The sequence below is a fragment of the Gambusia affinis genome, linkage group LG16 (assembly GCF_019740435.1).
Source record: "Gambusia affinis linkage group LG16, SWU_Gaff_1.0, whole genome shotgun sequence".
Classification (NCBI taxonomy): domain Eukaryota; kingdom Metazoa; phylum Chordata; class Actinopteri; order Cyprinodontiformes; family Poeciliidae; genus Gambusia; species Gambusia affinis.
This window is the reverse complement of record NC_057883.1, coordinates 2,637,152-2,664,764: the sequence shown is the minus strand read 5'-3', so window position 1 is coordinate 2,664,764 and position 27,613 is coordinate 2,637,152. Positions and strand designations below refer to the sequence as shown.

The 27,613-nt window shown below is 41.6% G+C and overlaps 1 protein-coding gene across 5 annotated transcripts; it reads left to right on the top strand.

Moving 5' to 3' along the window:
* Positions 1–82: 82 nt before the first annotated feature.
* tecpr2 (tectonin beta-propeller repeat containing 2) lies at positions 83–26,642 on the top strand. 5 transcript variants are annotated; one of them, XM_044142740.1, is made up of 27 exons: positions 83–205; positions 4,700–4,827; positions 5,529–5,669; positions 6,839–6,967; positions 7,048–7,179; positions 7,253–7,410; positions 9,414–9,567; positions 9,832–9,984; positions 11,178–11,310; positions 11,400–11,629; positions 12,360–12,576; positions 13,620–13,872; positions 13,947–14,130; positions 14,906–15,136; positions 15,308–15,375; positions 15,448–15,563; positions 15,660–15,833; positions 17,486–17,666; positions 18,391–18,532; positions 18,624–18,849; positions 18,918–19,007; positions 19,091–19,188; positions 20,179–20,314; positions 23,185–23,333; positions 23,893–24,034; positions 24,166–24,315; positions 25,174–26,642. In XM_044142740.1, the coding sequence occupies exons 2-27, from the start codon at positions 4,747–4,749 to the stop codon at positions 25,323–25,325; spliced, it is 4,020 nt and encodes a 1,339-aa protein (XP_043998675.1). In that variant the 5' UTR covers positions 83–205; positions 4,700–4,746; the 3' UTR covers positions 25,326–26,642. The 5 variants fall into 5 exon arrangements, with proteins under 5 accessions (XP_043998675.1, XP_043998671.1, XP_043998672.1 ...); XM_044142736.1 differs by having other exon boundaries at positions 11,397–11,629; XM_044142737.1 differs by lacking the exon at positions 83–205 and adding an exon at positions 1,781–1,914 and having other exon boundaries at positions 11,397–11,629.
* The last annotated feature ends 971 nt before the right edge of the window (positions 26,643–27,613 follow it).

Sequence of the window (27,613 nt, the reverse complement as noted above, 5' to 3'; positions counted from 1 at the left end):
AAATAAAAAGTTATTTATAAAACCAGCGTGCGCTGGTAAATAAAACTCTCCGCGGGAATGAATGGCGACATTTAGGGCATCGGTAAAATCGCTGGAAGGCAAGTATTAGCGGGAGGAGTTTTGAACTAGCCTAGCTTAACCCTCCGCGGCAGGGCAGCGCATATAACCCGGAACGGAACTACTACCAACGGACCGGATTCACAAGGTTTGTCTTAATTATGGCATGAAAAAAAAAAATTATTCATGCTATAATGATATGAATCATATAATTGTGATTGTGACTATTATTAAAATAAAAATAGTAATAACCACAACTATTATTATTATTATTATTATTATTATTATTATTATTATTATTATTATTATTATTATTACAGAAATCAGGACAAAAAATCCTTATTGGCAAGTTGAAATTCAGATATTGCTCCTGAAGTGTCTGAGCCTGACAGAACTCTGAGATTTTTACACTTGAAAATAAGTAAATATAAATTATCTTTCCACTTTCTAAATATTAAAATAAGAATAATTAAATGATGCAGAAACAAAACCACATTAATCTAACAGTGAGAAGAAGAAAATCTTAATCTGGTGGTGGCTGCCCATTTATTCCATTTGTTCTAAATCTGATTAAAAACATGCAAGAGTTTTTCCATTCAAATTATTTCCAGTATTATTTTGCAGGGCCCAGTCGTATAGATGGTCTCATATTTTCCTTAACTTCCCTCTAACATGGTTGCTTCTCTGGTGGTGAGCTAACCACGTGTGACTGCAGTAACCAAACCATGACACTTCCACCTCTATGCTTCACAGTTGATGTTTGGTGTTTTTGTTTCATGGGAACCTGTAATTGGTTTATTCAATGTGTGTCCTCTGTTCTGGTGTCCAAATAATTCTGTTTTAGATGTCTAAAATAGCATTGTTCCAGAAATCTGGGGTCTTTGTCTGAGTTCTCTCTGCCAGATCTGACCTTCATGTTCCACTAAGAGAACACGAACGGTCTCGGTTTCCTCCTTGAACGCCTCCAGTGGAAGTTAAACTTGCGCAGTCTCTTTCTGATTGAAGTATTAGTGGCCATAATTGTCTGCTGTATGATTCATGGTGACATTTTGGGGTTTTTGAAGACTTCTACTTGCATCTTGCAGTCTGCTTTCACGGTGAACATTTTTTTGGATGGACAGATGTGGTGGCTGTTGTTTTGAATTTTCTCCACTTCTACACTATTTTCACATGACTTGTATTTCAGGAAATGACCCTAAATCTGATCATTTGGAACAGAAGTTTTTATTTTTTTACTTATTACTTAGGTAACATAGAGAAAAAAGTTACTAAGTCGAATTAAGATTAAAACAGTATCAATAACTTTCACAAGAAAGTTTTTATATTTATTTATCTATTCATTCTGTTCTTAATTTTTTTAGTAGTAATTGAAGAATGAAGAAGGTAGAATGTAGATAAATATGACAGATGTTTGAGAGGTTGGAGCAGGAGACAGTAGTGAGGAGCGATAGACAGGTTCAGTGTTCACTGGAACTGTGGGTTAAGAGTTTAAATGGAAGGATGAATACCAGTTTCCTGGTTTTCCGATTAGCCATTCCGAACGACGTCATTCTTTTTCTAAATTCTATGACAATGATAGAAAAAATAGCAATAAATAAATAAAAATACACAAGAAAGACCAGACCCGTTTCTTAGATAAGCTGTTTGACAATTTGAAAGATGGAATCTGCAAAAATTAAACAGAGCGGAGAAGCGGATGTTTTCGCGTGTAGCCTGTAGGAGGCGTAGTTTGACGGTCTCGTTCAGATAGCTCCTGTAAATGCTGGGCGATGGCACCTGTCCGCACTTTGAAATAAAGTCGAAGCAGGATTACAAGGATCAACATCTGGGTCCATCCTTCGCCAGGCTGAGGTCCCAGTAGGTATCATGCTCTTTCTCCTCCTACTGTCATTATTCTGCTCTGTTTACTGGAGTTGCTGCTTCAGATGATGCTAGCTAGCTGTCGTTAGCAGCTTTATGAACAGCACCATGTTTAGTATTTTTTATATTTGTTAATGCGTCACTTTCTTTTTGTATTCATTGTGAGTAGTCATATTGTCCTACAGCGCTTAGAGCTCATGTTACCCTGCCAGGGCGCCGCAAGGACAGTTCCACAGTTCACCCCATCACACATGTAAACACTTGAATATCTGGTCTGCAATACGTCTAATGTACAGCACACTGACGTGCTATTTTCTCACAGCAAATGGGATTGTTTGGTTCGGGATGTGCCGGAGTGATTGTTCATATTTGATTAAGCATGCACATTTCTGGGTTTTATTTTCATCAGGCTGGTCGTTAACGCCCCCTGTGTTATGCTGCATTCCGTTTACCTCGGAAAACGGAACTCGGGTCTCGGTATACCTTGAGACCGGATGCCTTTGGTTCAGATGAAAGTCTGGAAAGTTTTGGGATTTAGTCATCACAACAAGCTGAAAGCTCTTTATTCCTGGGCTCATACCATTTCAGCCAACCGAGGCTGATTTAATGAGATTTAAAAACACAAACTACCAGAGTGCAAATATTCTTATTGCTGTTATGGCTACCTTTAACGCGGCAGCCATGTTGGAATTTTTTGTTGCTTTCCAAGCAACTGTAAATTCAGCGATTCTTCTCGTTGATTTTTTTCATACACGAATCTGGAAATTTCAACTCCAAGATACGAACCATTACAGTAATGAAATCTAGTGCTGAGAACAGAGATCCTAATTTCACATGAATTTCCACAGTCCATTCATATGAAATGAACTGTCTTCCAAAACAGACTTCGGGAAAACAGTTGCCCTTTAAATCCGATTCCCTTATTTATTTATTTATTTATTTATTTATTTATTTATTTATTTATTTATTTATTTATTTATTTATTTATTTATTTATTTATTATTATTTATTTATTTATTTATTTTATTTTTTTTACTTTTTTTAGTACTGTAGAATCTTTAGGTTTTTTTCTGGACCGTAAAAGATTTCATGTTCTGACATGACGTTGACCAGTACATTTATACATATTCAAAAAGTTTCGATTTGTCAGAGGAGTCAAAATCATGACACGATAATATGGTTCCAATTTTATTTTTGCGCAATTCTTTAACATTATGGATACAATGTAAGTAAATAAAATGTATTCACCCCCTTATAGATGTTTTACCCTTTTTATCGCTTTTACAAATTAATCGTGATTTAGATTTTTTGGCAAACAAACAACCCCTCAACCCTTTTATCTAAAAGAAAAAATCGATTTCTAAATAAAAAAAAAAATAATAATTAAATACAAATATGAAATGTAAAATGTGTGCATAGATATTTACCCCCTTAAAGTGAGTATTTAGTAGCGATAAAAGAGATTTGATACATCAACAAAAATTGACGCAATGAGCTGGATGCAGTAGGCATGAGGTAGTGGAGATGAAGAGAGGGTAATAGAGAGCGATGGCTGCCTTTAATGGACAGAAACCTCGAGGAGAGCTGGATCTGCCTTGGTGTGCTGGGAGTTAAGAGGCGTGGAGAGAGATGATGCAGACAAACACATTAAGTACTGGACCAGCCACACTTCCTGTGGCAAAACCCCTGAAGGACACAGAGGGTTGGTGCATACAGAACCTCAAAATACCGTTTTAGTTTCATTGGTTAATTCCAGGGCCTTCAGATCTTACCTTAAAATTTGAATCAAGGAGTAAAATAATTTAGTGGATCATTAAGAACACGCCCAACAAACAGATCTGAGCTGCCTCAGTGTCGCTGTGAAAGACACCTTCAGGACACCCGGTGGCTGTCCTGGAGTGATCCAGGCAGATACCCAACATCTCTGGAGAGATCAGGAGGCGGCTGGCAACCAACGTTTCCCAAACTGAGAGAGCTGACAGATTCTACAGAGAAGCCTGCATGAAACTGCCCAAAGATGGCCGGGCATCGCATTCAACAAGACTTGAGGCTGTAATTGCTGCCAAAGGTGGATCAATTGTTAAATAAAGGCTGTGATTTACACGTCAGGTTTTTTTATTTTATTTTGTGATTATGCGGCATTGTGTTGTAGAGTTTTCTTAAAGGGGCAGTATTATGTGTTTTCCAGGCATATTGTACCATATTATAATACAATCAAATAATAATGTTACCCTCAGTTAAAGAAATATATATTAAACTTAACTTAAAAGAAATTTGACTTTGTAATTTAACTCCTTGAAAATGGGCGTCTGTCTCTTTAAGAAAGTCATCACAACATGATTCCTCCTCTAACCCTTTAACAACACCCATTTTGCACAGCTGAATGGCTGCCATATAAGACTTGAGGATTTCTCAAACATGCTTAAAAGATTCAAGGCGACACTCCAGGTTTGCTTTTTATGAGGGAATAATGTATAACATGACGTAAAGCTGAACACAGGTAATTTTACATAATACTGCCCCTTTAAGAGAAAATGACTTGAATCCATCTGTGAAACACTATGAGGACTTCCTGGATGATTGAGACATGTCAGAATTTGGTTATTGGTTTTTATTTCACACTTTGTAACATCTCAACTGCTAACTTGGTCTCATGTTGCTCAGAGCCTCTCTGCTCCTTCTGAAGTCTGCTTAAGAAAACTTCTTAAGTAGACTTTACGTTTTGATGTGTAAGAACTGTGTACTGACTGACAGCACCAATAACCCTCACGTTTGTGATTAGGTCTGAAATGATTACCAGGATCTGCTGAGTCATCCCCAGGGAGAACCATGACAACGCAGCCAGCTTCAGCTTCCATCCTGAGGGAGTTCTGTCCGCTGTACTACCTGCTGAATGCTATCCCTGCCAAGGTACTGACCCAAAGCTCACAGATGCTAAAGCGGGGCATCAGTATGACGGCTGAACGTCTGATCCATTCCTCTACCATTTTACACGATGCCTTAAAATTTATTCACAACTCAAGTCAAGTTTAAATTCAAATTCCAAAATACTTTATAGTCTGGACTTTCCCAAATTTGATTGATTTAAAAAAAAAAAAAAACATTTAACTTTTATTTCACCAGGTGAGTTGGAAAATAATTTTTTTTTATTTCCAATAACAACCTGCGAGGGAGAGAAGAACACATAGGAAGATCAAGAGGCACACTTTACACTAAACAGCAAACATTAACAACATGAAACATTAAAAAAATTACAGAGACCAGAGAAAAGGATAAAATACGATTTTTAGCAGGTTTCAGACAGCATCCGCTTTAAAATACCTTTACAGGTTTCTGATGATATGAAGGTGCTCAGCTTTAATACTTTTTGAAGTGCAAAGTTTTGAAGTCTAAATTCAAAGGTACTATTTTATTATTTTATTCAAAGGTGAAATTATTTTTCTGTAGTATGTAAACTGATAAAAGTTTGAAAAGTTCCTGAAAACATCACTCTCTCATTAATCTGGAAATCAACAAATTCAGTTTCAGCAGTTTTAAAGGTGACTGATTGGGTGTAGTCAGTGTGTTTTTCAAGAATGTTCCTGTATATGTGTGTGTGTGTGTGTGTGTAGGTGCAGCGGGGCTTCAGGTCTGTGCTGGTCTACCTGACAGCTCTGGACAGCAGCTCTGACTTCCTGGCGGTGGGCAGCAGCATCGGCATGCTGTACCTGTACTGCCGTCGTGTTGCACATATGAACAAGTACAGCATGGAGGTGAGAGCGCCCTCTATGTTGTCTTCCATCAGTCCACAGTCATTCATCATCAAAAAGTCACACAGACTGTATTTGGAAACTTTGATGATCAAATCTCCCCCTCATTCCTCTGCAGGAGTATTCACAGCCGCTGACATTTTGCAACGTTACAACCACTGACCTCAAATGATTTCACTGGGATTTTAAATAGCTCGAAAATATGTTTTAAATTTTTTTCTTAAATAAATGTGTACTGTAAAAAATTGCACCATGTAATCATATTTAGTACCCCGGAGAAAATACTTTTAGTTTTTTGGGGGTTTTTTAAACTTCAAATATTCTGGGGAATTTCTCTACCTGCTTTTTAAATCTAGAGATTGATATTTTTGCCCGTTCTGTCTGCAAAATAGCTAAAGATCACTAAAAATGTCTGAAGTCTTGCTACAGATTTCAGTTCTGGACTTTGACTGGGCCATTCTAAAAAATGAATATGCAAAAGCCCAGGGCCCCGATTTTTGAGGGGCCCCATAGATTTTTCTTTTCAGTTTATTCTTTCTTTCTTGAATGCATGTTTTGTAAACATTGTTCTTTATACACATTTTATTTTCCCAAATTAGGTAAGTTTTATTAATGTCTAGGGACCTTTATGAATATAAACAATATAGCAGTTTTGGAAAGTTATGAAGCTATAATTGATTTCTTAGGGAACAACACGTTATTGTTGTTTGGGGATGCATTAAACCTACCATGGATAAATTAAACTACCTAGTAATTTACTATAATTTGCCTTAATAAAATAATTTCCCCTTAGTGGCCCCAGACCCCAGCCCAGGGTCCACATCCGTATAAATCCGGCCCTGGCTGCTGCAGGTATACTGAGATTACTTCACAGCCTGCTGGACTCTGTTTACTGAAGGCAGATGGTCATACTAGACTTTATTCAGGCACAGCAGAATAAATGGGGCTCACCACACTTTTCAGATTTTTATTTGTAAAAGGATATTCATGCCAAGCGTTGCTTTCCTCTCTCTTAAAGAGTAAGCTCCTCTTTATGTTGATCTATCGCATCAAATCCCAAATAAAAGCCGTTGAAGTCGGTCGTTGTAACTTGTTAAAACCTGAAACGGGTCAGCTGGTCTGAGTCTTCTTGCGAGGCGCTGCGGTTCTCATGGTGTGTCTGCGTCCGACAGGGAAAATGTGACGCGATCACCGCAGTGAAACTGCTCAGCTGTTTTGATGACCTGGTGGCTGCTGGAACAGCTTCCGGTCGGGTTGTGGTCTTCCAGCTGGTGTCCCCACTTCCTGGGCGCAACAAACAGGTTGGCTGCTGCCCATCTGTCCTCTCTGCGGTCTGCCTGTTGTCATGCCACTGCAGCTCACTGGTCTGTTCTGGTCGCAGCTCAGGCGTTTCGATGTCGTCAGCCTCCACAAAGGCTCCGTCACCTCCTTGACCTGGAGCGCCAACGGGATGAAGCTGTTCTCCGGAGACGACAAAGGTCGGATCGTGTTCTCCGCTCTGGACCTGGACCAGGTAGGACGCAGCGTGACGCCGGACTGTTTGCGCCTCCTAGTGAGACACGCTGTCTAACTGCGAGTGTGTGCAGGGGGTGTGTAAGCCGGTGCTGCTGCTAGAGGAGCCGTCAGGTGTGGTTCAGATGGAATACAGACACCAGGTCCTGCTGGTCTCGACGCAGCAGAGATCCGTGCTTTACTGTACGCAGAAGCAGGAAGTGTTGCAGCTGGGCACCAAACCCCGAAAGAGGTACGCAAATCTCACTCGTTCTCCACAGTAACAGAGAACAGTAGAGCTCCCTCTAGAGGTGCACTGATTGCTGTTTTCTGGCCAATTACAGATCTTTAAAGGAATAATATTATGAATTTTTCAGCCACATAATGCCTCTTTATAGCATAATAAAGTAACTATTATTTTCAGTTGTTATAAAAAAAATGCTATACATGTCAAACATAACTTAGAAGAATTTAACTTCACAACTAAAGACCTTGAAATTGATCCTCTGCTTGTTGCGCTTGGCAGTGACGGTTTTCAGCAGCAGCCAGTAGAAAACTGTGGCTGTTATTATGCTGCTAAGAAAAATGATAGTCAGGTTTTCAAAAAGAAAGAGAGAAAAAGACAAGAGTGTCAATTTCTAGCCCAGTTTTTTCCAAGAGAAGTGAGTAGACTGTGTGAGATTGTCAACCATTTAGCATATTTAGCTTAGCTACAGACTACAGTTTGCCTCTTGTTGGAGGCAAACACTGAATTTGACTAGCATTTAATCAGTGAAGGAAAAGATTTAACAACATATTCATATATTTAACTTTTAACCTTTTACCGCACATAATAACACGAGTCAGACAGCAGCAGCTATAGCCCCAACACTAGCATGACCCCTCCTCCCTGTGCCAGTGAAAAAGGTGAGCAGCAATGTGTTCAATCTATGTGGAGTTTTTCTGTCTCTCTACTCTTTGAACTGAATGATTTTGTCCTCCTGGTTCTGATTGGTTGTCTTTGGTTGCATTTCTTTTGACAGCAGTAGCAGCTCAGGGAGGAGGTGGAGGCGATTGATCTTTCACAGATTATCTGTTTCATAGCAAGCTGTCACAACATGTGGACAACTTTAACAAATGTGGAACAAAACATATTTTTTTAATAAAGTTATATTCTGCAGCTTGAATATAACAAAATGCAACAAGATAGCATTTTTTTGAGCGGTCTGGTTTGCTTCATGTATATTTTGCATGCTGCCTGTGACTGTTGCTGGTGGGGAGAGACATTTTAATAAGCTAAAACTAATAAGAAAAAAAAATTAAGCAGCCTATGTGGGCTGCACAGTGGGGCAGTTGGTAGCACTGTTACCCTGCAGTAAGAAGGTCCTGGGTTCGATTCCCGGCCCGGGGTCTTTCTGCATGGAGTTTGCATGTTCTCCCTGTGAATGGTGGGTTCTCTCTGGGTTCTCCGGCTTCCTCCCACAGTCCAGAAACATGACTGTCAGGTTAATTGGTCTCTCTAAATTCTCCCTAGGTGTGAGTGTGTGTGTGAATGGTTGTGTGTCCTGTATGTCTCTGTGTTGCCCAGCGACAGACTGGTGACCTGTCCAGGGTGAACCCACCTCTCGCCTGAAACGTTCGCTGGAGATAAACACCAGCAACCCTCCTGACCCCATTAGGGAAAAGGGTGTTAGAACATGGATGGATGGAAGCAACCTATTTGCATGTAGTATGTGGACTGTTGCATGTGAAATTCACTAACAGTGAATATTGTGCTAGTATCACAATATCTTTGGTATTGGATCAAAGAAAGCAAGGAAGTTTCAGGCCTTTAAAATTGTGATGGATCAGACAGACTCAAGAAATTGTAATAGCAGTTGTGAAGGGGGGCCCAATTACATTTTTTTGTCATGGGACCCAACATTCCTAGCGGCTCCCCTGCCTGCCAATTCTAATTTTGGCTGATACTGATTCTTTTTTTTTTTTTGTCTGACAAGTTGCTAAGTTTCCAACAGTGGGGTGGCTTTTGTTAGCCGCACGACCTGATAGGTGTGTCTGTCGGTCAGTCTGTCTCACTGACACTGGCAGATTTTCAGCTGCTTACAGAGGTAGATAACATCAGTTTCATCCAATTGCTGATCTCTCAAAATTAAGGAAATTGAGATGTTTTTTTTGGGTTTTTTTGACTGGTCAGTTTATCGGTGCACCCCTACCTATAATCCATTAAACAACCAGTTCAGGTAGCGGCGCTGACGGTGTGTTTCTCTGCGGTCTCAGAACCGGCAGGTTTGGCGCTTGCTTTCTGCCGGCTCTTTGTAAGCAGAGCGACCTTCAGGTGTACGCTGCCCGACCCGGACTCAGGCTGTGGAGGTCCAACGTTAGAGGAGAGGTGGAGGAGACTCGACTACTCAAGTCCTTTTTTGACAAACAGGTACATACAGAACCTTCCTCTAAGCAAATACATGTGATACATTTGGAGGGAAAGTTGGTTCAACAGAGCATTGGCTCAGAGAGGCTGAATATTAATTCACACCACATATATATGTCTGTAAAAATGTCTAAAACCATCATTGTGACCGATTTATGTTGGTCTGTCACAAACAGTCTGAACTGCACTGCGGTTTGTGGTCGTAAATGTGACAAGTAGTCTACAGAATTCCTGTTCCTGTCTCTCCTGTCCGCCGCTCTGCTCCAGATCCCTCAGTTTGAGCTGTTCCCACGCCCCGGTCCAGTTGGAGCGTACCGTCCAGCAGACCGGCAGCTCGGCCTGCTCAGCTGTTTCTTCAGAGAGGGCTGGATTCTCAGCTGGAATGAATACAGCATCTACGTGTTTGACTGTCTCAACGAGGTAATGTGTTCCTCTACTGCATATTCTTTCGTTTCTATGTAATCCAAGTTCTGCCAATGATCAGAGCTCAGAGTACGACGACTTCATCAGAACCCAGTAGATAGTAGAGATGAACCGATACATAACATCTGTATCGGTCTCAATATTGACAAACATTCTAGATCGTTTATCAGTTTACAGTCTCTGGACTGTATAAGCCAATCAAATACAACAGTGGTATCTGTTCAGAGTATCGAGTTGCTGTCGCAATAAGCAAGAAATCAGATGAGTTCTTGATGCTACTTGTAAAATTGGGCGTAAACTTGACGCTCATATCGGCCCAAAGCCAGCATCAGGACACCACTAACAGAAACATAGACGAGCAGAAGAAGAAGTGTTACAACTGTGAACAGTTGCTGACAGTGGAAAAGTTGAAGATGGATCAATGAAGGGTTGGAAATACTCCAGAGAAGAAAGTAGCTCGATATAATTGACTGTCCAAAAGCTTTCTGTTCTAGTTACCAAGGTGATGTTTTAGCTTCATACTGTAAACAAACCTCCAGATAGATTGTCTGGAATTAATGCTGCATTTAGACTCTATTTGCAGTTTTGGAGCCTGAAGGCATCAACTCCTTACCCCAGTGTGACATTTGAGTTGCTGGTCTAAAATGTGAGCTACAAACCTATGGCTTCCTCCCAGAATTCCCATCTCATTATCATGTCAGGTTGACATTTTTTCGGTTATTTTTCATTTTTTGTTATTGGTCAAAAATCAGGAAAATGTATTCTTGATGAGCAACTGTTAACTTCTTTATATATTTCTACAAACTCCCCAAAGACACAATGCAACATGCTAACGTCCTCAGGATGGAAGCATGCTCCAGTTTTTCTGTTTCTTCCTTTGACAGGAATCCTGTCGTTCTGACAGCCAGTAGGCTCAGATAGAAAAAGACCTCATGTGGTTCTTGATGTCAACGTATCAGTCAGGATGAGCTGGAGAAGATTCTGGCCTATCGCCTCATTTATGTTATGGACAAACTCCCACAGTGACTGTAACTGAATAGGACCATGTGATGACACAGATACATAAAGCTGTATGTCAAGTATTTTACTGTAACTATTATTGTATCTTAGAGAAGCGAAGAGACAGTTCACCTTTGCAACGGAAAACGCCGTATTTAAACACAAGCTGTGCTTTTGTTTGGTGCTTCAAGGTTATAATCGGTTGTCTGGAAAGCAGCGGAGACATTGTGTCTGTGTCATCTTGTGAGAGTGAAATCTTCGTGCTGAAAGGAGACAGAGAGATTATCCGCCTGTCCAGCAATCCAGAGGGAATCTCCTCGAACTGTGAGCTCTGCTAACTCTGCCACAGATAACCTCTACCGCTGGCAGCCCAAACCCACAGCTACAAGTTCTCTGTTTCCCTTTATTAGCAGTGCTGTCAGGTCACCTGCCTTCACCGCTGACCACACCCACGATTCTCCAACCAATCGGGTCAGTGGAAATAGTCCAGCCAATCAGAACAATGGCCATCATCACAGAAGATGGGGGCAAAGAGGAGGCAGGGGGGAGCGAGAGGCTCTCTGAAGAAGGACCAGATGAAGAGGAGGAAGAGGAAGGAGTGGAAGAAGTTGAAGAGGCGGTGGAGCAGGACAGCCCACTAAAGGTAACGTTATCATAGAGCAGATAGGAAAACAGAACCTTTATATCTTACCATCTTCAACATAGAGCCTTTAAAACCACAAAAAATCTGAATATTTTTCCATAAAAACCCTGGTGCTTTGAACGTTAAGTTTAAGCAATTATACTACCCAGATATTCATTATTTCTACCTACTTATTGGCTCTCAACCATCCAGAACATTGAAAAACCAAAAACGTTTAAAAATAAACCAACTTAGCAAGTAATAATTAAATAATAAAGAGTCACTTCAATAAATCAGTTCTTATGAGGAATCTTATCAAGTGGAGTTACTCATTAAAACTTGTTTTTGTTTATTTTTGTGAAGATCAGTGACACTGAACCAAACTCATATCTAAACAACATTTGAATCTTAGTTTGACTTCTGTGGGTCTCAACCGTTTGTTTAGTGAAAGAGACGGTATGATCATGTTGTACATTGTGTTATGTAACATCATGTCTGATGTGCATTGCCACTTACTAGTCATTTTTGGTCTTGCAGGTTGAACACATTAAAAACTTTTTAAAACATATCTTACGTTACATTTCATTGTAACTTTGCCCCCCACCTCCAAACTGCTCTTCAGAAATTTCCCTGTTTGTTGTCCCCCCCCCTTCCGTGTGTTTATGTGTCACATAAAATCCCAATAAAATATAGGTAGTAGGCACGAGAATGTAGTTTTTGTTTATGCGAACCATTATGTCTGTCTGCTCAGGTGATGGAGTCCAGCCAGCCGTCCACTTTGTTCAGCAGCTCTCGCTTCCGCAGCAGCTCTGTCACCATGTGGGACAGCCTGAGCTCAGCCACTCCAGTCAGCACTCCGCTTGAACTGAGCTCCAGGCGCTACAGTGCCCCTATTGACCAGGAGAGGATGCAGCAGGAGCTGGTGGTGAAACCCATCAGAGTGAAGAAGAAGAAGAAAAGACATCAAGGTAAGTGAATTAGGTCAGATGTCAACGCTGCCCCATGGTCAGGGATGGTTAGCTGCAGTGTAGACGGCCTGTGTTTTTCCATATTTGGATATTAACAAGCAAGTTTAACATTACTGAGAAATGTAAGTGATTCAGATGCATTAAAGTTGTGACTCGAGTATGTAACTTTTATAAAAGTATTTTGTAAGATATTTGTTAAAACTGTCACTGTGTCCTGGCAGTATAGTATGAATCAGATAATATGTAAAAAAAAAAGTTGAGCTTCTCCCAGCGCTAACTAGAAACAACCAATCAGAGTCAGGAGGAGGGCCTTAGAGCTGTCACTCACAGTCTCTGTGGCGCTGCTTGCCCCTCCCTCCATTGCTCTCTGCTATGCTGCAGCTCCTTCCGGATAGCAGATCCTGTTGTGAATGTTAGCAGCTCAGGGAGGAGGTGGAGCAGATTGATGTTTTCACAGATTATCTGTCTCATATTACACTGTAATAGCATGTTGACACGTTGAACAAATATGGAAAAACATATTCTTGTAAATTCTACATACTGCAGGTTTTCTATCACTTAATATTAGTGATATTACATTAATAATAGCTGTAGCATGATGTTTAACATGTTAATGCTATATAGCTTTAACATGCTGACTGGCGTGCTAACATTCTATTTAGCATAGAATGTTGGCCCTGCTAAATAAAATGCTAACATTTTATTTAGCATGTCAGCATTCTATTTTGAAAAAAACTATACTAACGTTTAGCATGCTACTTAGACATAGCATGCTAATTGTATTTAAAACATGCTGTTTTCAAGCAAGTTTATCCTGAAAGCAGGCAGCATAATGCTAACAGAAGTCTCCAAAAACCCCAAGATGTCGTCACCTACAGCAGGTTCCTACCACAGTTCTCTGCTCTTCCTGCTTTTCTTCTGCAGATTACCATTCTCACTAATGTTCAAGCTTGCCATGTTATTGCTTGTTTAATTGAGTGAGCTAAAAGTATGTGCCAACAAATAGGTATGACTCATTGTGATCTGTCTCCATCTGTCTTTAGACCTTTCCTTAGACCGTTGCTCTGGAAACCGTCTTGTAGAGAGCAGCTGCTCAGATTCAGTGTTTATCCAGGACGGAAACTGTAGTGACGGAGAAAGTGGAACCCCGTCCAGTGACCACGCCTTCCTCCTTGGTCTTGATGCTGAGAGGCATGACACTCTACAGCAGAACCAAGACCAGGGGACACAACACACAGGTTCTGATAACGCTTTGGAAGTCGGGGAGGAAGTGGAGTCTTCCCTCAACCAGTCTGGGTTTGTATCTGGTGATTGGCAGCCTTCAGTAGATCCCATTACTGCTGATCCGACAGTCTTGTTCTTCTTTTCAGTTCCGTTCCCAGCGCAGGGTCGCTGCTCCTGCCGGGACTGAACCCAGAAAAGGCTCAGAACGACGGTTCCGAGGCAGACGGTATCCCTCCCACCCCAGATGTTGACCAGCTGCTGGAATCCACCTTCTCTTACATGAAGGCTGAGGATGATGGAGGGCCGGAGCCAGCATCCAGAGATGAGACGGTAGGTTTTCACTGTTTGTTTAACATTTCTACCAGTTATGTAAATATCATATCATCCGAGCGCTCACGTTTACTTACACATGTTAAGTACTATTGAACGATATATCAGAATGTATCGTGTTGGCCAATGTTAGTCCTTTTTTGACATATCGGCATCAATCCAGTAAGTAAAACTGGGATGCTAATAACAACCAACGTTTATTTACATGCTGTTGTTGTTTGTGTTTTAGCAGAAGGAGACAGTTGGTCATGTGCTATTGGTAACTAGACCTGTCACCATCACACAATTTTCTGGACGATAAATTGTCCCAGAAGTTATTGCGATAAACGATAATGTTGTTGTTTTGAGGCCATTTTGTTTTTGACCATTTTCAAGTAATTTAATGAGACTGACATAATAATTGCAAGAACACATCCTCAAAGAGCAATAAACCTTAAACTCTAATGAACATTTAACACTGGGACTGGAAGATATTTTAAATATGCAAAGTAAAGAAAGAAAACAACAAATAAAATGAATTATAAAGTCTCTATAAAGGAAGTTGTCCTTCAAGAAATAGTCAGTTGAGACCAAAGCACCAGACTGAAGACTTTTATCATCTAGATTTTGGTAGAAAGAAAGAAAAGAGAAAAACAATAAATCAGGCAAATAGAAATGATTGAGCTCGTATTAATTTATCACGCGAATAACTGATTTCTTGCTTATTGCGACAATAAATCGCTTGTTAATGAGCAGCATGCAGGTTGTTCAGACGGTTCTTTCTCTGTGTGAACAGGAGGACCATCCACTCCTCTCTCCTCAGCTGGCAGACCAGCTGTTTCCCAGTGAGGAGAGCAGTCAGGACAGGAAGCCCAGCATGTCCAGTGATGAGGAGGGAGACATCTACTGCCACTCTGCTCCTGCTGCTGCTGCTGGAGGAGGAGGAAACGACCACAGCGCTCCGTCTGCAGAGACGGAGAGGACAGCAGAGAGAGACGCAGAGCAGGACAAGAACAGGCCTTACATGGTGAGAAATGAAAAGTATTCACTCCTTTAGTGATTTAGCAGTTTTTTTTGTCACACTTAAGTGATCAAAGAAGTGATCAGATTGTAATATCAGATGGTGCTGACTGTACCCACCGCAAGTCAATAAATGTAATTCAACATATATATAGATATATATGTTTCTGCTTTGCAGTTGGCAGAAAGCTGGATGGGCTACTCTGGACCAGGATGTGGGATCCTGAGCCTGCAGGTGACTGACAGGTGAGTCCGGTCAGCCTCCCTGCTGACCTGCTGCTGGCGCTCACGTGGCTCACGGACAACCTGCGCTTCCAGGCACGTGTGGTGTTTGGATTTCAAAGGAGGGCTGTTCTGCAGCACGCTTCCTGAAACTGGACTCGGATGGCAGCGCTTCGAAGACAACGTCCACCAGGTGGCGCTGTCCCCTTCAGGTGGGCTGACGGATCAGCATCGTGACTCATCCCAGAGAGTCATTCATAAATGGGTGTGTTGTGTTATCCAGATGCTAACCGCTGTTAACCCCTCAGGCAACCTGCTGTGGAAGGTGGAGCAGAAAACCATGACGGCGTTCGCTTGTGCCAAAGTGTCGGTTAAAGGGAAACGTCACTGGTATAAAGCTGCAGAGCAAGCGGCCTTCGTGGCGCTGAGTGACGACTCTGCTTGGATCATCAGGACCAACGGAGACCTCTACCTGCAAACAGGTGACTTCTCCTCTGTCGCATTTAGTCAAGCTTACAAACTGTCACTAATATGCAAATCGTACCTTCAGGTTACCATGTTTAGCTTCTTCTTTTTTTTCCAACTAAGAAGTTTGTTTCTGCAGGAATTATATGAAAATAATATGATTTTATTTATATTTAATTTTTTTTAAAATGTCATATTAAAAATTATTTATTCTCTTCTGAATAGTCAGTGAGTAAAAATCTTTTTCATGTTTCAGTTTTTATTTTGGTGATGAGCTCCTGGTCTTTGAGGTGGGGAGGCCCCCTCACCATCAGCCTTTTCTTTAGCTCAATCCACAGATTCATATCAGAACTCTTGTGAAATTGGTAACATGTTTGTTGTGGGTAACAACATGTTGGTAAAAATAAAATTATTTTCAATCTAAATCTGCCAGGGGTGTAAATAATTTTGCTCTTAATTGCACTTTACATGGATTTACTCTGCTCTGTAAGGGATAAGAAAATGTTTTTTTTTTCTGGTTCATTATGTGTGATGGTGTCTCACTGGAAGGTTGAACAGAAACCAGGGTGGAAGTTCTCCTTCCAGCAGGAAAACCACCTTGAATGTAAAATCAGAGCTTTAAGTGAGTGGACTTTGAATGGCCCAGTCAAAGTCCAGACCTAAATCAGCCTTAGAATTTGTGACAGGCCTTGCAGAATTATGCTCCATGTAAATTGACAGAGCTGTCTTTTTATTTTTCAAACTAGATTGTTTTTTCTCCACAAACATTCTGAAAACTGTGTCCGGTTTGTGTTTTCTCTCATCTTGTGCTACTCTGTGACGCTTTGTCTCACATGGAAGTTTGTAAGTTTGTGCCAGTCTTGTTACAGCTGGCCGCAGCAGGACCTGCTCTCCTTCTGTGATCCATTAATACAGTCTGAAGTTGGGGAAAAAATAATTTTCTTAGTCTGTTGATGTGGAACAACCCAACAGAATCTGAATCTATCTTTGATTCAAATGCGTTTAAGACAAAGAGAAAATCCTTCTTATGAAAATTGCTCTTGTTTTTAGCTCATATATTATTAGCTTATTTATTTGAATGACATTTTTAAAATACTTTTGGTTTACCTAAAAAAAAAAAAAGGTTGCTTTGGGTTTGAACTGGTGAATAAAAGTACCGGTAACTTGAAGGACAAATGGTTACAAAACCAGACTTCAGGTTTTGTTAGTTATGTTTAAGGGATTTTTTTATTCATGGAGATTTTTCCAAAAAACAAACTGTGAGACTGAAACGAAATGACTAAAGTTATATCAGCAATGTGATTATTTATCATAATTGGAATTTTTTGTTTTGGATTTAAAGTGGATTCTAGAGGCAGTCAGAAAAAGTCCTCATTTATGCTGAGTCATGTTTAAGGTTCAGTTATCCATCAAGTCCCTGCTTCTACATTTGATCAGGACCATTTCCTCTGGCGTGTGACCAAATTATGTTTATGAGACGTGTTTAATCTTTAAAAAATACTTTCCACACAATCTTCACATGTTTCGTTTCCAAACTTTAACGCGTGGACAGAAACGTCTGCGGCGACTGCTGACTTTGATTCTGGACAGAAAGAAGGCAGAGCTGGTCTCACAGGTGGAGCGTTGCTATGGGTTACTGCTGCTACATTTAAGGCTGTGTGTGTTTCAGGTCTGAGCGTGGAGCGTCCCTGCGCCCGCTCGGTCAAGGTGGAGTCTCCCTGTGTGTTCAGCCAGGTGTGTGTGAGAGGGGGCGTGGTCTGGGCTTTGAGTGAACACAAGGCTTTGTTCTACAGAGAAGGACTGAGCAGCTACTGCAGCGAGGGAGACGGCTGGAAGTACGACACCGTCAGGTACCGAGCCTCCTCTAACAGTACAGCAGCTCAGCGCGTTGTATTTAGGTCAAGTCCCAAATGACCTGGTAGCAAACACCTGGTAGAACTGCACATCACTTTAGGAGCTACTTCTCAGTGCACTGCTGGTAAAAATGTTGCTAAAGGTTAATAGAGGGGCCATGTTGTGATGACTTCCTGAAGGCAAAGCTTCAAAAAGAGCAGTTTTTAAAGAGGCAGAGACCCAATTTTAAGGCATTAAATTGGGAAGAAAAGTTTAATTTTACTATCAGTATCTGGAAAACACATAAAATCGGCCCTTTAACTCAGTGAAAAAGTGACTACGCCGCCTGCACTGCTTCTCTGCTGCAGTTAAACTCCCCGAAACCTTCACTGCATCACGATCACTGTCACATGACTTAAAGAAAGATCACATGACCAACCTGGTCCGCCTCCAGGTAGTAATTCTGATATAAAGTGCATCAGTAAGCAAAAACCAGGGTTGCCATTTAGTTATTATTAGTACAAATGATTTTAAATAGGGATGTATTAAGTTTGACTCTTTGTTTGCTGCGGTTTGGAAACCCTGGCCAGTCGGAGCTGACTGTGCTGCAGGCTGAGGATATGCATGTAGATCAACTACATGTTTCTTTTTTGGGATTTTTTTTGCCCAGTAACCAAGCAACTAGACACACAAGTAAAAGTGAACATGTGATTAGTTGTTATTTGTCTGTTTCTGCTGCAGTGAGGCTCAGGGCCTGGAGCTCATCTGCATAGCTCTAGGAGGAGGCGGAACCGCCTGGGCGCTTGATGCCAGCGGCAGCCTCTGGTTCCGAACCGGCGTCTGCCCGTCCAGACCCCAGGGCGACGATGACCACTGGTGGCAGGTACTCATGGTTAGAGGGGGGCGGATCTAGTTTGGCTTCTGTTGGGTTCTGGGTTCTGCTCTTTCACCACTCTGCTTCTCTTCTCCCCCAGATCAGCATTTCAGACTATGTGGTCTTCGATCAAGGCAGTTTTTTCCAGACCCTGCTGCAAGCTACGCAGAGCGTTGCCACAGTAACCAGGGGTCCAGTGGAGCGGGTGGTGGCCTTCCTGTCGCAGTACTCCCAGTGCCAGCCCAGCCTGGTCAGCGCTAACGCCACTGGAGTGTGGGTGGCGTCAGGACGGAACCAGCTGCACCTGGCGCGTGGAAACCTCGTGGGTCAGTGAGGTTCTGCTCAGCAGCTTTCAGTTTGCTCCTTCTTATCACTTCCATTTGGGTTCTTTCAGGAACATTTTGGCAGAACGTGGTCCCAAGAGGAACTGTGACGGCCACCAGGTGGACCTTCATCACTTCTTCATCTGTGCCTCATAAAGAAGGTAAGCCGTTTGGACGGAGCACACATCCGGACCTCCAGCACTCTGCTGTGCAGATGTCAGCTGTCTGTGTTGACTGTGTATAGGAACCTTCCTGTGGTTGGCCCAGAGCAGGAAGGATCTGTTCTGTGTCTGGGACCGGGATGGAGAGCTTCGTCCTTCCTCCGTCCAGCTCCCACCAGAGGTAAAACCGCCCAACTGGCCTCTACGTCTAAATCTGCCGTTTTCCAGGCACTTTGGATGGGCGCCTCCAGGGGTCCTCGACCTGCTGCTCCGGACCTTTCAAAATGGCTCTCAATGCCCTCTCTACAACTCATAAAGAACAAACTGATGTTTCTGAATATAGATTTTAGCAGGTTTGAAACACTTCCATGGAATAATTGTTTTAAATTTCCACAACAGAATGAAGTACTGAAAGTGTCACTTATATTTTATGTTGGAGTCTCTCTACAGCGACTTCAACAGCAACACATTTTATTTTCTATTATTTTATTGGTAACTAAATATTGTCATCTTCCTAAAATAATGGCCGAAGTCATTTTTTTTGTCAAAATAATGACATCAACTTTAGGAAGATGAAGTTTTTGTTTTGGAACTGTGATCTTCATTAGTGTATGAATATGTCAGACATTTTAATTTATTCAAATTATATCCTATTTATCTACCTATTTTGGTTTTTTTTTCAACAAATGTGGTGAAAATATAACATTGAAAGATGAACCCACACTTTTTTTCTCATGACGTGCAATAAATCATCACTGCTAATATTTGTGTTACTTTACAATCTGCTTCCTATAACTATATGTATTGGTTGCACAATTTTTTTTTTACTAATCTCACCATCCCATAAAATATAAGATATTGACTCTTTTTTTTTTGCAAGATTTTTGTTTGATATTAAAAGTATTTTTAGCCAAAAAAAAACAACTTCCCGCCTTGTTCTTGCCAAAAGATGATTTAGGTACAGGAATCACTTTTGGCAAAAAAATGGCTTACCATTATTTTAGGAAGGTGATGGTATGATATCTTAAAACTTAAAAAAACTAAATAAATAAAACAGTGGTCCTTTAAAAATGACAAACTTCTTAAAGTAGACATGTCTCAAAAAGTTGAAGTTACCCTTTTTCAAATGGTCTTGTGTTGCGTCTGTTTTTTCTCTCCTCTGTGAGCTCAGGTGGAGCTGACCCACTTATCCGCCTGTCGTGACGCTTTGTGGGGTTTGGACATTCATGGCCAAGTGAGCATTCGAACCCTGTCTCCTTCTTGTCCCATCGGTTTGCACTGGACCCTCCTGGACCTCAGCCAGCTTGGTGCGTTCCATAGAAACTCTGTTTTTTAAAATCTTATGCTGAGCTGCTCTTGTTTGGTTTATTCATTTCTAGGTCAGATTATAACCTGATCAAAACCATTTTTAAGTTCCCCCTCTTACACAATGATGCAGTGTTTTGTGTTGGACTATCATATGAAATCCTAATAAAATATAATGTTGTAATGAAAGAAAATGTGAAAAATCTGAAGATTTTGCAAGACACAGCAGTGTCAATGACTTCAATGGAGACCTGCACTTCCTGTGGTCCCAGCTGTGTGACTGCCCCCTCCTGGTGGCTCAGAGGCATAGCAGCTGAGGACCAGCTTTAATCTTCCACTCCACATCAGTTCTTGGATCACACAAACTGGGACATGAAACAACAAATCTGGATCATAGCTTCCGTTCTGCCTAACATTTTAGCCAATTCAGACAAACACTTCTCACTGTTCTTCAGAATGTTCCCACCGCTCACCTAAACCCGGGATAGATGACACTGTGCACTCTGTCTTTATGCGCCGTGTTTTATTTTCCACAACCACGCTGTGCGGAGGATGTTTGGTGTAATTTGAGGCTCAATGTCTTTGGCACATGTCGGATAACGAAAATAAATCCCGGATCAGGCAATGACTTGGGAGACAGCCGCTGCACCACCGATCACATCATGCATTGTTTCAGACGGTGCAGAAACACGTTGAAGCTGGAACTTCCAGAATCAGCTGTGTGTGTTTGTCACATTGACAGTCTGAGGTTTGGGAACAGGTTTGTGTCAGAGCTCAGTAGGAATGTGTGTGTGTGTGTGTGTGTGTGTGATAGAGATATTGTAAAATGGCGGAAAGGTCAGATCTGTTTATAGTGCCTCTGCTCTTCTCGTTATCAAAGATCACATGATTTCCTGACCTGTTTTCATCTGCTATATGTTGTGGACACCCAGCCTGAGACACAAATCTGACAGTCTGCTAGAATCGGTTCCATTTGTGACCAAAATTGCAACATTTGTTACATTTTCAGCTGCTTTGGTTTTCTTTCACTCTCCCCAGTGTCAAATTAACCAAAACATTTGAAGAGTCTGTTCACCTCCTCGCCTGTGGGGGCGCTACACCAAGAACCACTGACAGAAACGACACAGAAATCACAGAAAATCACTTCATTCTTCACAAAATGTGAATAAAAATGGAGTGATATCAGATTTTATAGGTTGTGGGGTTTCTTTTTGGTCTTTGGTAAAAGACCACAACCCATTTCTCCTGCTATCACTAGACTAGTACGTTCGTTTTGGTTATATTTACCCAGAATGACCTGCACTATATTGTTCTTCCGGAGCGGTCTGTGGTCCGCTCGGTATTCTCATATGCATTCAAATTGAACCAAACTTTACGTCAGTCGAACCAAAACCGAGGTTTGTAGTTCGACCAAACAACAAACTCTGATCTGTCTACAAACCGCGCGGACGAGCGACTGCCCCAAAAAGCAGGAAGCAGACTAATGCACAGGGCATTCTGGGTAAATACAACCAAAACAAATGCACTAGTTTTTGAGGCTAGCAGGAGAAATGGCTTGTGGTCTTCTTCCAAAGACAAAAGAGAAATCCTCCAACCGCTAAAATTTACTCTACTCCATTTTTGTTTTCATTTCATGAAGAAGAAAGTTGCATTCAAAAGTTTGGTACAGCGCCCCCACAGGCAAGGAGGTGAACAGATTTTTGAAAGGTTTTGGTTAGTTTGACGCAGTGGAATGTGAAAGAGAACTACAGCAGCTGAAAATGTAAGAAATGTTGCCATTTTGGTCCCCAATTGAGTCGACTGGACTATCATGTCTGAGAACACCATAGTCTGCTTTTTTTTCCCTTCTGGTTCAGAATGATGGTTCATTAGCCGAACGTCTGAAGAACTTTGACATGCTGAGCAGGTTGTTGGACCATCTGAGTGAGCAGAGACACGTCTAAAACTGGCAGGACATTGGCCCTGCCTGGAGGACTTGAACTGGACACCCAGGATCTACGTCTTATGATTACAGTTTCATCATATTTATACACTGCATGCTGTTTTCCACACACGTAGCACTTTTAGGCTGTCGTTCACTTCTGGCAGCAGATACAGCAAGTTGCCCAATGACACTTTAGCTCACGAAAGACCTGCTGACCAACTTCTAATGTTCAGATTACTCAACAGCCACTCTGTCACCTGAGCCACAGGCTGTTTGTTGACCCTGAGCTGCACAGAGCTGCAGGCAGTAATATATATATCTATCAATCATGCTTAAACACTGTAAATAAATACAATAAAGATGATTGTTAGGTTTTCTTTAAAATATGGTTATTTTCAATTAATAAAGTATGTTATATAATTGGCCACATTACAATCATTCACCTGTTATCTATTCCACCTATCCTTATAGTTTGCTGGGGGGCTGGAGCCTTTCTCCAGCAGCCATTGGGTGAGAGGCAGGGCACTCCCTGGACAGGTCACCAATCCATCGCAGGGCAAACACACACACGCACACACACACACACATACCAAAGGACAATTGGGAGAGACCAGTTAACAGTCATGCTCCATGCAGAAGGACTCCAGATCAAGATTCCAACCCAGTTGTCCCACATTACAACCACAAACCAAAATACGTCTTCATGGGATCTTCTGATTTAAAGCAACACAAAGTTGCTTAATTGCCTTAATTTTTTTCACAGCTCTTTTGTTTCATGTGATACTGTCACAACATGGTGACAGTTTTACCAAATGAGTAAAAAAAAAAAAAAACAACAACTTTTTTTTAAAACATAAAAGTCATCTACAGCAGCTTTAAGTTTTGCATGCATCTGTCTGAAAGTCCTACTGCAGGCTCCATAACGAGGTGTTCCCTGTTTTCCTTCAGGAAGTGTTCGTCTGGTCAGCGTGAGCTGTGGCAGCCAGAATGTTTGGTCAGTGGACAGTCGAGGACTCGTCTACTTCAGAGTTGGAACTCAGCCTTTGAACGCGAGCATGATGATGCCGGCTTGGATCTACATCGAACCTCCTTCACAGGTAACGGCTTCAATATGGTGTTTCTATTTAAATAGGAAACTAAATTAAAATCATGCGTGAATAAGCTTATTCACACAATAAGTCATTAAAATCATGGCAGCCACAGTTACATGAGATACATTCATAAGTCAGAGCTCGTTATCTTTTAGCCAATCAGAGGAGACATCCTCGTCTTATTCAGGCATCAGAGCAACAAGCCCCGCCTTCAAAAACAAACCATCATCCTCCTACCACTTCCTGTCTTGTTCTTTGTGGTTTTCACCAGTAGTAACATCCAAATGTTCGTCATGTGACTCGTGTGATGCAACAAAAGTGTTTCCATTGTAGTTTTGTGAACTACATGTATTTAGAAAAGGCTGCAAATCCATCTCATCCCAGCACAAAACCTGAATTTTTTTTATTGATTTTTTTTTTTAACTGCTCTGTTTCCATTACACAATTTTATTTTTCTTAACTTCAGTTTGGGCAATTTTATGGTAAATGGAAACGCAGCTCCATGGAGTCATTCTACAGACTCCATGCATCCATGATGCAACTATGACCTGCCACATCTTTACAGCCAATAGGAATCCAGCTGGTCAGCATCCAGACGAGTCCTAACGATCGTCTCCTCTGGGCTCTGGACAACAGGGGAAGTGTGTTTGTCAGAACTGGACTAAGTGATGAGATGCCTGTTGGGACAGACTGGGAACTGGTACCAGGTACTTCTTTCTCTGACTGCTTGGTCGATGTACGTTACCTGTCCTTTCTGTGTGTTCCACTGGTTTACGGTGTGTGTGTGTGTGTGTGTGTGTGTGCGTGTGTGTGTGCGTGTGTGCGTGTGTGTGTGCAGGGCTGGCTGTCAGTCAGATGGTTGTCAGCTGTCAGACTGTTTGGGTTCGGTGTGTAAATGGAGAACTGGCTCGGCGTTATGGCATTTCTGATCGGAACCCTGCTGGAGATTACTGGAAGAAGATTCCTGGAAACACTAACTGGTTTACTGGTAAGACGGTTCACACCAGTTTCAGCTGAATCTACCTCAACATGACTCCCTTTGGTAGGTTTTCATCTTGGCCTACAATAGGACATCGTCTTCACTCCCATTCCTTTGAGTGGCCTAACCATTAGCCCAGACAAAAGAAAAAATTAATTGTGTGTTTAATCTGATAATTATCAACTAGAGCTGCAGTCTTTAAAAACCAATGATACAAAAACAGACAATGGGAAACTTTTAACTTCAGCAAATAAAGACACTGCTGTTCACGTTTTGCTAAGAGCTCTAAGTTCACTTTCTGTCTTATTTTGTAGTGTAAAAGTGACATTTTCTAAAGCTCCAATCTCTTATAAACTTTGGTTTTCTGAAACAGGAACACACCGCTAAGTCGCTTTTAAACAATCAAAGTGGACAGGTCGAAATGACACCAAACACAGGAACACCCGTCTAATACAGGCTTATTTTACCTGTTATTATTCAGACAGGTTATATGTTATAAGGTAAGACTATATAAATATATATTTGATTTGAGACTAGGTTGTGTCAAAGAATTGTAGTGATAGCCCTTCTATTTTTTAGAGGTGCTAAAGCAGGTTTAAAGGTTCATCTCTGGTAAGGTGTTGGAAAAGCTTGGATTACAAGCAACAAGCACAGATTCGATGAACAAAGTGTTGCACAATCCAAGAAAAAAAGATAGACGCTGATTATGAAAGATTAGCTGCACAAGTGATGTGGCGTGTTTTAAACTGGTCGGGTTGGAATGCGCGTCGTAAAACAGCCGATCTTTGATCAGAAGCCGACATTGATTCTCGCTGGATGATAAAGAAAATCAAGCGCTGAAGCAGCCAATGTCTCCTCTTTGCTCAGTGACTCCAGAGGAAGAGCTGTGGGCGGTGACTCCCATTGGAGGACTGTGCCGACGGCTGACCAAGCTCCTCCCACACATGCCCAGCGCCCCCCCGCCTGCAGGCGCCATGCCGGGAGGAGAGGATGTTGAGGATGAGTGGGAGCTGATCTGACCGTCTCTGCCGCCGGTCATCTGGATCCGGACTGGCTTGGAAGAACGTTGTGATGTCACCGACTTTGCTCTTCACAGGTGGACCAAATCTGAGCAGGCCGATGACATCACATCCTGCAGCATCTGCTGCACAGGTCACTCTGGGAAGACCAGGTGTGAAATGAAATGAAGGGAATTTATCTTATTTTTGTAACAGGAAGCACTTTAACCTTATTTAACTCTGCTAATATTTATTCCAGACCAGTTCAGCACTTCAAGCTGGTTTGAAATTAGCTTCACAATTCATCTTAAGTAAGTGTTTTAGACTAAAAGGAGATGTTGGACAGATAAGTTTGGCTCAGTCCATTTGAAACTGTTTCTCTCCTCTCCTTGGCTGGACGCTCTCACATGGTGCTGCCATTCACTTGACAGAAGGAAAAGTTTTCTTTCTTTTTGTAACACAGAATATGCCGTGCTCCTCGTCTGATGGCTTCCCATAAATCAAAACAAAGTTCTGAGTTGCCTTTCTGTTTGTGAGGATTTGGGCGTCCAGCCTGTCGGTCACAGACTTTTACCTTTAGGGCTGTCGGTCTTCATATGTTGCAACACTACTGAGCGGGTTGAGGACTTCCTGTCAGCTTAACAGACTGAGACTGTTTGAGTTCAGAACTGGAATCCAGACCCTCCAGACGCTGACGGGGTTTCCTCTGTAATTCAGGACCATCCCAGGACATTTAAGGAACATTTGAGTAAAATGTCTTTCAGTTTGTCCCCTGCTCACTCTTTCTGATTCCCTGTCACCACTTTTCTGCTGTGAATTAGTTCATTTTATTTTGTGAATATTTTTTAATATTTCTTTTTATCTGTTATCTTTATGCATTGGTGGAATTTTAAGGGAGCACATCAGTATATCCCAGAAGTTTTTTTTCTTCTTCTTCTTCTTCTTCTCTGAGTTTAATTCTCTAACTGCTCTAACCAACCGCACAGCCCTTACTACTTCAAAACGTTTACTTTGTGCTTTCACACTAAATAATAAATGAGAATGAATGACCTGGTAACGCTGAGAAGAGCAAAAATATTCAAGCATAAAGTGGATTCACTGTCACTGCTGTCCTGTGGACGGTTTTATCCCAGTAGCTGCAATCAGTTTTGTTGATAGCTGAAGATTTGGGACCCAAAGAATCTGAGCTAGAGGAATTGTTGAAGCAAAGGTTTGTTGACTGTCAATGAAAACTTGTATGATCCCTGGTAAAAACCCCATGTTCCCTGATTATCCCTGTTTCACTGATCAGTCTGCTCTGGGTTTAAATAGAAAGGAATAAAGTTCTGCTCACTTTAATCTGTATTACACTCCCTTGCATATGGTTAATTATGGTTTTTCAGTCGTTTTTTTTTTCACTGAAACGTGCAATATGTTGAGAGATGTTCTCTGCACAAACAGACACAAAGCTCTCCTGAGTAGCTCGGCAACTAGAAAGTCAATTTCTGTCCTGTGTTGTTGCTCTGGAAGATCCCACAGTGTTGAGGCTTTCATTGACAAACTGTGATTGTCAGGTGAGCTAGTCAATCACTCTGTAAAAGATGTTTTATTACACAGGCAGGCAAAACATTTAATCTTTTCCACTTTTCCCTCCGCCACATTTTCCAAAATTGTAAACAATAATATGCAACTTGGAAAAGAGGGTGTCAACGCTAACCTTGGGCGAATACTTCCACTGACGCACCTGGACACATCAGCTGTGATGTTCCTGGACTCAGTGGGTGTTTCAGGCATTTCAACATCATACACCCTCTGCCAGGTGAATTTCCAGTTTTTTTCTCTCTCTTTCCAGACTTCAACAGTGTTGACTGGTGTTCTTTCTAGGCTTCTGTCTCTCCTCTACTCTTATCTCATTTCCTTTTGAACCCCATCCATTCTCATCACATTTGTCCCAGACGGTTGGTGCTCAGTATTGTCTTGCAGGGACGGCTAACACCGGGCTGCCTTCAGTGGGTCCGACCTGCAAGATGTTAGGAGTAACTGCATCTGGCTGAGCTGTTGTGTTTAAAGGCTTCATTACTATTTTTTAGTTGGTTCTATTATATTGATCCCTGTTGATGTGAACACCTTACAGCAGGCCTTGATGACTATAAACCTAAGAATGATTGGCTGAGGATGGTTACTGCCCGTTCTTTATAGTAAGACTGAATCAATCGGCTGTAAACAAATTTATTGGACATTTCCATTGGCCAGACGGTTTAGAGCACAGCTCTGGCTTTCACTGCCAATCAGCTGCTTCCTCCTTAATGTTGTTTCCAAGGATATTACAC

Bases quoted from the DNA above. Each gene is read 5' to 3' on its own strand.
- tecpr2 (XM_044142736.1), top strand. From the start codon at position 4,747: ATGACAACGCAGCCAGCTTCAGCTTCCATCCTGAGGGAGTTCTGTCCG. The intron at 4,828-5,528 runs GTACTGACCCAA...GTGTGTGTGTAG, and splicing joins TGAATGCTATCCCTGCCAAG to GTGCAGCGGGGCTTCAGGTC. The intron at 15,834-17,485 runs GTGACTTCTCCT...TGTGTGTTTCAG, and splicing joins AGACCTCTACCTGCAAACAG to GTCTGAGCGTGGAGCGTCCC.